Source organism: Mus pahari, chromosome 3, assembly GCF_900095145.1.
Source record: "Mus pahari chromosome 3, PAHARI_EIJ_v1.1, whole genome shotgun sequence".
Classification (NCBI taxonomy): domain Eukaryota; kingdom Metazoa; phylum Chordata; class Mammalia; order Rodentia; family Muridae; genus Mus; species Mus pahari.
Window position 1 is genome coordinate 101,948,525 of NC_034592.1, and position 11,429 is coordinate 101,959,953.

An 11,429-nucleotide genomic window follows, 5' to 3' on the forward strand; every position below is an offset into this window, starting at 1 on the left:
GGCTCACAACCATCTGTAATGGAATCTGATGCCCTCTTCTGGTGTGTCTGAAGACAGATACAGCTATATATATATATATATATATATATATATATCTCACACCAAATAAATCCTAAGCAAGTTTGATGAGTCACTCAAGTCCCTGACCCTGACTTCTGGATCCCAAGCTATTCTTTTTAAAAATGAAGGAAGGAGGGGAAGGAGGGAGGAAGGAAGGGAACCCTGGAGATGTTAATAGCACTTGCTATTCTTATAGAGGACCTGGGTTCAATTCCCAGCGCTTGCATGACGGCTCATAACCAGCTCCAGTGGAGCTGCTGCCCTCTTCTGTCCTGTGAGGGCAGCAGGTAGCTGCACCCACCTGCTGTATAGACATTACCTCCAGGCAAAACACCTATACAGGTTGATATAGGAAACTTGTTTATGTGGTGGTGCACGCCTTTAATCCCAGCACTTGGGAGGCAGAGGCAGGCAAATTTCTGAGTTCGAGGCCAGCCTGGTCTACAAAGTGAGTTCCAGGACAACCAGAGCTACACAGAGAAACCCTGTCTTGAAAAACAAAAAAAAAAACTTGTTTATTTATTTACAGTACTAGGGATCGTACCTAGGGCCTTGGGCATGCTAGGCATGTAAGCAGTCTACCTCTGAGCGGTCTCTCAGATCCTAGACAGGGTCAGTCGGGCGTGGTGGCACACACCTTTAGTCCCCGCACTCAAGAGGCAGAGGCAGGCAGATCACTGAGCACAGGGCCAGTCTACTCTACAGAGCTAGTTCCAGGACAGCCAGAGCTATACAGAGAAACCCTGTCTTGGAAAAAAATGTAGTGTTTACTCACATGATACAAACAGTATTACCTTTGCAAAGACAACTGCTCTCCTAGTACACTTAAAGGCATTGTTTCCAGATTGTTAACTATTCAGAAAGGATGATGTGGACCACAAAAAAAAAAAAAAAAAGAGCCGGGCTTGGCGGCGCATGCCTTTAATCTCAGCATTTGGGAGGCAGAGGCAGGTGGATTTCTGAGTTCGAAGCCAGCCTGGTCTACAAAGTGAGTTCCAGGACAGTCAGGGCTACACAGAGAAACCCTGTCTCGAAAGAAAAAGAAAGAAAGAAAAAAACCTTTTAGAGGAAGAGCTAACCAAAGATCAAATAGAACTAAAGACTGGTCTGAAATTGGGACCTTAGAGCATGGTTTGAAACCACTTCATTTACTTCAAAATACAGAACTGCACGGTCCACAGAATTGCTGCAGAGGGATCTGCACACTGCCCCTCTCAGTCTCCCATCACACTGTAAAACTACCCAGGCCAAGGCTGAAGGAAAGAGCCTGTGGCTGAGAGCGGGGACAGTGATAACGCAACCTTAGGGAAAGTCCACTCTCCAGAGCTTGGGAAGATGCTTTTTGCTGAAGCCACTGAGGTTCTATGGAGCCCAGGAAGCTAAAAAAAAAAGTTATAGGACACAAAGGCGGTTCAGATATAACCTGGTTCTCAGTCATTTCACAATCTAACGAAGAAGAGATTAAGAGCCCAGGATTAAGTATTAGTCAGATTGGTTAGGGTGGACAATGGCAGGTCCATCATCATATCCTTGCCTTTGGGCACGTGTTTGCCCAGACACAGGGATGGGGAGGTAGAAAGGTCATCGTTTTAGAATCAGAGTCCTCACAGCCATGAGTTCACCACTTACAGAGTAACTTGGGCATGCTGCTTTGCGTCTGTGAGCCTGTTTTCTATGGAATAGGAACAATGGGACTGGACATTCAAGGCCACTCTGTTCATCACATGAGAAACTATACATTTGTCCCTGGGCCTGGGTGGCAACAGTAAGCAGCGGACACATTCTGCTCACATGCCTGCCCCTGTCCCCAGCAAGCAGCACCTCCTGCATAGACTCATGTAGTCTTTGGAATGGACCAGCCTTCCTATTTTGAGACTGGTCCCAGTAGTCAGAGGCAGCTCAGGTTTCAAGGCTTTCAAACTAACTTGGGGTCTGACACCCAGAGGGTCATCCAGGGACCCAGTGAGTTGCTGCCCAGACACTCTGTGATTAGCAACATAGCAAAGCAAAAAAGGAAAGGGACACTTTCCAAGGGTTTGTTCAGCACAGGCAACAGTACTAACAGGATCCGAGTGCTGCCAAGGCAAAGGCCATCACTCCTCCAAGGAAGGAAGGATGGCCTAGAACTGCCACTTTTTGGCTGGAGGTGACAGGGCCTCCTCTGACACAACTGGAAGTCACTGGATCTGGCCACTGGGGGTCAAGTGGCAAGGCAGGAGACAGTGCCGTGGAACACTGCACTGCCATTCTTCGGTCTTTGCCTCCATAACCAGGAAGTAGAAACTCCGGACACCTTACCCAACTCCCTCAGGGCGTTTCAGTTTCCATGTCTCAGGCCAGCTTCCGGGCTGAGACCACTGGGCAAGTTCTGAAGAGCTCTGGAGGGAAGTGTCTCAGAGAGGGAGGAGAGAAGGAGGGGTGGGCCTGTTGCAAGACTATACTGCTATGGAGAATGAACCCCCAGGCTTGGCAGCTGGCTGTTCTTTTTCTCTGTGGGGTCAGTCTGCAGGACAAGGCAGACTGGGCAAGGGTGAAGGCTGGAACCTTTCTCGAAGCACACAGGAGACTGTTCTTGCTTTGGTCATGGAATGTGCCCTCTTGGCTTGCCAGGCATGGATCAAAAGGCAAAACAGCCACTTTTCTTTATTCTTCTTTGTGCTTCCTCCAATCCTGTCTTCCCACCTCCCCCAACCCTGAAAACACACCAAAGCTATAACTCCCATCCCCATGGCCCGCCTTGGTGGGCAGAGAGGGATGAACTGCCCGGAACTAGAAGGCCTTCTCTTGGAAGAAAGAGCAATCAGGTGCAGATTGTGTGGGGAACTCGGCCTCCAGTCTGCCGCACTGATGACTCAGAAGCTAAATATAGCGAGTGATATAAACAGAGCCAGCCACAGAGCAAACACAGGGCCCCCAAGCCTGAGTGCAGACTCTCACGAACCCTGAGCTTACAGAGACCCCTCCCCCAGGTCCCCTCTTCCTTGCGTTGTCCTGCATAGACCTCCTACTCCTGGGACAGAAGATGGCTTCCCAGGGGGAACCTCTCACTCGAGGACAAACCTCTGGGGCTCCTGCACCAGGCTGTTCTCTCTAGAGCCAAAGTGGCCTCATCAGCCATGGTCTCTGCTCCAGAGAACTACCGACCAACATGGAGAGCATCCTAGGATCAGGAAGCAGTCAGGGACTCCCAGAATAAAAGATCTAGGATGTTGGGTGGAGGAGCTGCTAGGCAATGAACCAATCTGGATACAGCTTCCAAAAGAGCTCCCCAGGAATTACCAAGTCAGGTCCAAGCAAAATCCCCAATTCATCATGTATGTGTGCACACACTAGGCAAACTTCCTACCACTGATCTATACATCCTTGCTTACTTTTTGAGACAGAGTCTTATTAAGTGCCTAGGCAGTCCTTGAACTTACTTCCTTCTTTTCCTTCCTTCCTTCCTTCCTTCCTTCCTTCCTTCCTTCCTTCCTTCCTTCCTTCCTTCCTTCCTTGCTAGTAACATGTGTTCAATGCTCCAAGCTACTGCAGTTCTTGGTTTTGTTTTTTGCAGTTCTGGCCATCAAAGCCAGGGTCTCCAGGATGCTGGGCAAGCGTCTAATTCCCACCTGAGCTACAAGCCCAGGCCAATAGTGCTCTGTATTACAATTCCCAAAGGCCTTTCACAGCAAGCCTGCCAGGTTAGCACTGGAACCTGAGGCTGGATCAGTAAAATGATTTGCTCACAAACAGAGCTCATGTAAGTGGCAAGACATTCTTCCCAGATCTGCTGTTTGAAAGTCCACCATCCTTCCTTTGATATTATAAATGAAGATGAAGATGGTGTCAAACAAAGGGCGGAACATGTCCTCTCATTTCCAAAATGTCTAATTACTATTTAGAGAATTTCTAAATCTGTTTTTAATGAATGGAGACATTCTTGGTCTCCATTCCAAGTGAGAAAAAAAAAAAGTCCACCATAAAGAACTATAACCCTCTTGCTCACTTTCTCAATGGCCCACAACAGCTACTCTCTTTGAGCTTCTCAACACAGTCTGAAAATATCCCATCACACTTAGCCACAGCGGACTTTTCCATAGGGAAGGAAACAAGTTTCTGACTCTCCCTAGGCCTGCACTGGCTGGAGGGGCCACTCACATTGAACAGAGAGGCACAGAGGCTCAGACATCCTGACCAGGGCAGCTGTGAGTTTGTCAGGAACTGAATCTGATCCTCCCTCCTCCGCAGAGAAACTGAAGGGGTCACCCTCTCAGAACCCATCACTGTCATTGGAACGTCAATGTCACTGAGGTATCAGACATCCCTGCAGCAGCCTGCCAGCCAAGAGGAAGGACAGAGCCTCCCCCTGACCCTGCAGAGAGGTGGATACACATGCAAGCTTGAAAAGGCTTTCCCTTAAACTGGGCACGGTGGTGCAGGCCTGTAATCCCAGAACTCGGGGAGGCTAAATCCAGTTTGAGTTATATAGCAAGACCCTGTTGTACCTATCCCCACCCCCAAAGGGAAGGAAGGAAAGAAGGGAGGGAGGGAGGGAGGGAGGGAAGGGAGGGAGGGAGGGAGGGAAGGGAGGAGAGGAGCTGGAGGAGAGATGGAAGGAGGGAGGGACAGAGAGAGAGGAGGAGGGAGAGAACTTTTCACTTCCACTCACATCACCACCTGCTTGAGATGCCTGAGGAACTAGACGTGATGAGTGCCTGACTGATTTCTGCCTATAAATTCTTGTCTGTGACTCTAGGGGAGCCATTCTGAACCAGCAACCTAGGGAGCCAGTTTAAGTCTTCCACTTAACCACACTCCTCAGGAAATATATGAGAAAAACAAATGGCCTAGAGGTAGGCACACGGAATATGGCCAACATAAACTAACACCCAGGGCAGTTTGACACCTGTTGGCCTGCGGCCAGGACTGATACACTCAATATGCCAGCATGCCTTTCTACATCATTGTAATGTCCCAGATCTCACTGTGCAGGAAAAGGAGAAAATAACAACAACTGAGGTCTATTACAAGGACAAAGGGGCAGCCAACACTCAGATTCTCATGCAATTCTCCTTCCCACCTCTTGGGGGCACTCTGGATGAGACAATAGCACCATATCTAGAACTGACCTGTGCACTCAAATTAGCAGCCCTAACTAGGAGAATTAATCAGTCAGTGAAGAGTAGGGAGAACCCAGGACAGGGCCTTCTCCTGAAACTAAGTCCAGCTGTGAGGAAGCCTCTAGCCTGGTCTCCAGCATGCCAGAGCTCACTAATGGACAGGGGGGCTATCCTGGGACACAGCTGCTGAGAGACGCCAGATGACTGTGAATGAAGAAAGCAAGCCTTCAGACGTGCTCTAGATGAGGCTAGACCACTATAGCCACTGTGTTGTCCCATCCTCGTCAGTGTCAGGACCAGACACCATGAGTGAGCTGGGCTGAGCCATGGAATACAACCAAGGTGGGTTAAACGTGCAGGAAAGAATCACAAGGCGTCCAAACATGGACTGGGAGGGACTTGCTAAGCCACACTTGGACAATATAATCACAGAAGGAATGGGGACCGTGGCTGGGCCACAGCAATTAGCCAGGCAGCCTTATAACCAAGCACAGAGCCAACCGCTCTCCAAATCACCTAAGGACCAGGAAAACCCATCAGAAATAGCCGTGGCACCCCAACCCCTCTCAAAGAGCATAGTAAGCCAATAAGAGCCTGAGGCCTGTTTTCAGAAAACTCAGGGTCGGCTCCACCCTCTCCTGCCCGCAATGGTGAGTCTCTCAAGTCAAAGTTACCAATAGCTATTCTGGTTATCTGAGTCATCTGAAATTGCCTATCTAATCTGTGGTTATGCCCAGCCCCGGCAGTTACTTGTTCCTGTGATCTAAACACACACACACACACACACACACACACACGCACGCACGCACGCGCGCGCGCGCTGCAAGGATAAGAACACAGTCCCACAGGTAGAGATTGTGTTCATTCCCCTGCCTTGTGGCTTTGCCAGGTAGCATCTGTACCAGCAAGGATCCAGCCGCAGACCCCGCCCCTGCCTTGGCAGCCATTCAGAAAGCCAGCCTGCCTGGGAAGGGTTAAGCACCTGGGGGCCCGGCACAGCCGGTGGCTGGGCTGTCAAGCAGGACAACCTCCCATCCATGGCACAACGGGCTCCAGCACGAGTCTGCCAGCCGCCGCCTTTGTTGATGGACTCTGCCATGCTCGGCTGACACGCGATGCTCCGCCCAGGCGGGGCTGGTGCCAGGCTGCCGGCCAAGCACCAGGCACTGCGCCCCGCCGTCCGCGGGTCTGGGGAGACTCCGAGGTACAATCTCCAGAGTCCTGTGCCTGGGTTCCCAGACACAGACAGTGAGGGCTGGCTCCCCAGCTGGAAAGTGTCAGGTTTCAACCGGTTCTACCACTTTCCCCCACTCAGGCCCCATCTCAGGACTGATTACTGGTTTCCCACTGTTCCTCGGCCAGGCACACCCCCAACTGCTCAGTTTCACTGCTGCATTCTGCAAGAGGCAAGCCCTCCACTTGGGTCCGGAGAGTTTGTCAAACCAGACTGCAGGAAGCCATCCCATTGGCAGGGAGTGATGGCAGCATCTTCCACCTCTTGTGAAGCTGAGTAGGTAGCTGGAGCTCTCAGGGACAGGAGGACTCATCTAACTGCTACCCGGGTCCATCCTTAACTGACAGTAGCCAAGACCACAACTCTGAAACACACCCAGAGGTCTAGTAACCCCTGGCCCCGGCTTCCCAGACTCAACAGCCTCAAACCCCCGGCCCAACCCTTGGGCCTACTTGTTGCGTATGAAGCCGATGGAACTGGTCTGCAATACACTGGAGCTTTCTGGCGATCTGCACCTCGGCTCGGTGCTGAAGGTACTGTCCTTCAGGGGGCTGCTCCCCAAGGGATGAGCCTGCCGGGAAACTGGCAGGGAGAGGAAGCCGGTAGCCAGCATTGCCTGCAAAGACAGAGAATCCACAGCTCAGCCTTTTCTCCCCTTAGCCCATCTTCTCCATGTCAGCCCTTTCTGGCCAAGACCTGGAGTTACTGGTAAAGCTCAGGACAGAAGTAAGAGGAAGCAGCCTGCCTTTACCAGGGCATCCCGCCAGCCTTGGACAGCTGCCCAAGACTATAAACGTTGGTACAAGGGCTGAGGGTGTAGCTTAGGAGTAGCTGAATATTTAGTACACATGAGCGCGTGCGTGCACACACATATACACGCGCACACATGCACACACACTTCTGCTGGGAAAACAGAAAAGAATACAGACCCTGCCTTCTCCTCAGCACTGTCCCGTCAGCGCCATGGCAGAGCGCAGGGTGCTAACGTGTGTGACGACCATGCCAATCTTCTGGCATTTATCAGCCTGTAGTTGACCTAAACATATTACTCGTGTAGCAGTAGGCCGAAGCTCTTCTCTGGGGTTAACTCTCCAGAGTTCCTGGGTTGTGCAAAGCGGACAGGGAAAAGCAAAACAAACAAAAACCCAAAAGTGCCTTCGTTTTTCTAGTCCAGTTAGGGAAAGCTGGGCTCATCACTCAAAGATCAGAGCAGCAGCAGCAGAGCGGATGAGAAAACTCCTGAGGCCCACAGAGCAGCCAAGTCGGCTCGCCGAGTGCTGGCACCAGGACGGCCGCTGGGGGCGCCTGCCACCTCCTGCCTCCTCCCTCTTCCAGCCCGAGGCAGGCCTCATCCAGCGTCTCAGACTCCCGCCAGAACTACTTTTCCAGAAGTGCCCTATGGGCAGCTCCCTCTGCGATTAAGTGCAGCGGGCTCCTCAGTCTGCTCCCGCAGACACAGCAGGATGACCTCTGAGCCTTTCCCCTCCCTCCACAGGCCAGTGTGCTAAAAGAAGAAAACAGACCGAGTGTCTAATCCTGCCCTTTTGCCAGAGGAGGGCATATTTCTCATAAAACAAACCCTTTAAGCCCACAAATGAAGGGGTCTTGTCTGATTTAGCCTTGGTAACAACCCCTCTCCTGGCACTGAGCCCAGATAGGCCCAACCTCTTTCCCCAGTTCCCCTTCCCAGCACAGAAAGTCCCAAATGGCAACTCGAAGCCACCTTCTGTCTTTGGGAATCTTCCGTATAAGAACTGGCTGAGTGGTAACGGTGACACATGGTTTAAAACTCCCCTCCACCTCCAGAAAAGCAAGTCAGCACTGGGGCCAAAGGGTAGAGCCACTGAAAAGACATAGGATGTGAAAGGAGATTGCAGGGACCAAGAAACCCCTCCAAGAAGAACAGAAAGAACAAGGCAGTTTGCTCTATTGGGGGCCCAAGCTCAGGTGAGGAAGGCTCTTGAATAGATAGCCCTGGCTGTTCCGTTTGAGGAAGGAAATAGTACAGAGCAGGTTTAGGGAGGGAGAGTCCCCTCTTTCCCCCAATCTCTAAAGTTAAGAGCACTCACCGTAAAAGAGTCTCTGGGGTTCCTCTGTCACCCCACAAGGCAGCATGACACCCTGGCTTGGGGAAGCTGGGCTGAGGGTCTGAGTGGCCTTGTCTTCCTGGCTTATGGGCCGGAGTCCTGGACCACAGCAGTGGGTGAGAGGGAAGAGCTGGAGCCGACTGAGGGGACAGTCCAGCTGGCTCTGGGCAAACAGGTCAGCAGAGAGCAAGCCCCCAGGCTGTGTCCCTGGCTCCCCATCCTCTGGCTGGAACACATCATCTTCTAGCTCCTCCACACACTGAGGTGGCTCCATCTCTCCTGTCAGAGAACAATGGAAATATCTGGGCTGCTGTCCTACTGAGGCCAGACCTAGGATTCCCCTCCCCTCCTTCCTTCCCCCCACTCACCCCCCACCCCAGCTCTTCTTATGTGAGGGAGCCAAGCCAACTTCTGATGATACACAACCCTGGTAATAAAACACCACCAAGGGTGACATTCACCCCCAAAATGTGGCCTCTATGGTCAGGGCCCCTCCATGCCTCTTCTCTGTACCCACCAGAGCCACCCTCCCCCCAACCCCCACCCCCACCTCCTCTGATCTAGGCTGGTGACAAAGTTTGACACTGAGGATTTGTGAGCAACAGCAGGGGTAGGATCAGGTGCTACCACCGGGGTACCTGAGGACAAAGAAGCAAGACTAGCCTCTGTAAGTGGCTGTGGAGGCCCAGGGAACACTTACTGACTATACAAAGTGCACGCACGCGCGCGCGCGCGCACACACACACACACACACACACACACACACACACACACTTCCTAAGGAGGAACCTCCAGGCTCTCGGCTAAGTCTGAACTCCAGGCTTAGCAGCAAAAACAAGAGCCAGCAATTGTAGAGCAGCCAGGTTCCCTCCTAACGTGCTAAGCCCCACCCTGCTGCACATCTCCACCCCCTCCTTGCACAACACAACAAACAGGCTCTGTGGTGTGGTGAATGTGTCCTGGAACAGGGGACGTAACTTAGTCACTCCAGCTGGCCAGCTGGCTTAGCTCCCGCCTAGAGGAGCAAAGTTGTCTGCTCACCACAGGTTAATCTGGAGGGTTGAATCAGCCTCTAGCAGTGTCCAGTTAACTCTACTCGCTAATCTCTGTGACTTCCAATTCTTAGCCCCTCAGCCTCCCCATTCCTGCCAGAGCTGAACCTGAGATAGGTGCAAAGTGCCTTGCAGAAGGAAGTGAAATTCAGCCCTCCTGCTGCGCGCTCTCTCCCTGCCTACACAGTGGGGCTGTTTCTTAGTGTTAAGTTCCTCTCGCTCCACCTGACAGCTCATGAAATTCTGCACTTGGAGTCACCGGGCAGCTTGAACTTCCATGCTGACCTCGCCTCAGTTAGGGCCCCTGGGGCAACCAGAAGCATCGACAAGCACCTGAATGGTTAAGGAGATGCAAGGACAAATTTTGTCATCGTCAAACTGCTGGGGATTCCAGGGAGTTCTGATCCCCACTTTATTGCCTTTGAAAGACAAGCCAAGTAGTTTGTGGGGTTAAGTCTTTAAAGAAATATCAGTTAAGTTCAGATACCTTACTTTCCCAAATGCAAGCTCTGTGAGGTTCTTGCTTCAAACCCCAAGTCTTACCCCATCCCATCCCTGAGCTATCCGGAGTCCTGTGCCCTCTTCCCTGGAGAATGACGCCATGCCTGCTATTGTTCCGATAGGAAAGGAGTAACTCCAGCGTAAAGTTTCCAGATGAAAGGACCAAGGGATGTCACCTAGCAGAGCTTCTTCTGTCCTTCAACCTCTTCTTTGCAGTGTGGCTATCCCAACCAAAGTAGGGACTCTCCAGAGCCAATCACAAGCAGGAATCATTGTCTTGGTGTTTCTTTTGAAGCCTATCACTCCCCTCCCCCTCCCAGCAAAGCCCCAAAGTTCAACCCTTGCCTAGACTGGACAGTGGGGGAGGTGCAGCCAGAGGGTGTGGCTCTGAAAACGCAGAGACCCCCCCCCACCTTGCACAAGAACTGCAGGTGGCTCTCCAGTTAGTGTGAACCTCGGAGGGGCTTTGGGCAAAGTCAAAAGTAAACTGGGGAAGAGTGGAGACCCTCAGCTTCCCTGCGCTAAAGTGCTAATGTCCAGACTGGTCGGAAGAGGGCACTTCCTAAGAGCACAGTGCTTCATTCCTAGCAAAGGGCTTAAAGTCCGCTGGAGCCATCGCAGAACTTCGGCGCTCCAACTAGGATGCTCAATATAAACTCCTCCTTTTAGGAGTTAGCACTAGCCAGTTACCTTAAACTCAATAGAGGCTAAGATCTTAGGACACACGCGTATGCACATACACACACGCACACACACCTGGGTGACTCCAGGACAGCGTCTCAGCCTCCGAGTCGTGATGCCAGGGCTCTGCGCCAGGGTCCAGGATGAAGAACACTCGGGGGGCTTGGCGCCCACACTCGATTGGGAAGGAGGGGGCAAACTCCAGCTGTTAAGAAGAGGAGCCTTCAGACTCCGCAGGGAGGCAAAATGCATCACAACTTACGGCCCCACCCCACAGTTACACCCGGAGGCCAGAGCGTCCGGGAGCTTGGCAGTGGACCCCAGGATCATTTGCTCACCTACTTTCAACTCCGAATTCCAAATGCTTCCCGAAAGCCCCTCTTGGAGAAGCAACCACAAATTTGTGCTCTGCACCTCGTTCCCACATCCCTGCATCCCAACGCCCCGTGGTCACCCCAGATGCCCGCAATCCAAACCCTTCCCCGGGCCCCCACGCGCTGCGCGACTCCGCTCCCCACTTCCCGGAGGAGGTACGATCGAACTCCGCCTAGCCCCCGGCCGCCCGGGTGCTCACCCGGCTGCGGTGGGAGGCGGTGGCGCGGGCTGCGGCAGCGACTGCTGCGGGCGCGAGCTGGCGCGGGAGGAGGCCACGGCACACCGCGCGGTATTGTTTCCAAAATACGCCCGCTCCGGGCATCCCGCAAACAGCTGATGA

The 11,429-nt window shown here is 52.5% G+C and overlaps 1 protein-coding gene across 1 annotated transcript in view; it reads right to left on the minus strand.

Moving 5' to 3' along the window:
* Positions 1-11,429, minus strand: part of Bmf (Bcl2 modifying factor) — a 20,418-nt gene extending 8,989 nt beyond the window's left edge. Inside the window, exons 1-4 of the mRNA XM_021193079.2 lie at positions 11,289-11,429; positions 10,790-10,919; positions 8,463-8,759; positions 6,846-7,009 (exon numbers count right to left, since the gene is read on the minus strand). Coding sequence (XP_021048738.1) covers positions 6,846-7,009; positions 8,463-8,759; positions 10,790-10,919; positions 11,289-11,411 — 714 coding nt within the window. The 5' untranslated portion in view covers positions 11,412-11,429. The remainder of the gene's footprint in view (positions 1-6,845; positions 7,010-8,462; positions 8,760-10,789; positions 10,920-11,288) is intronic.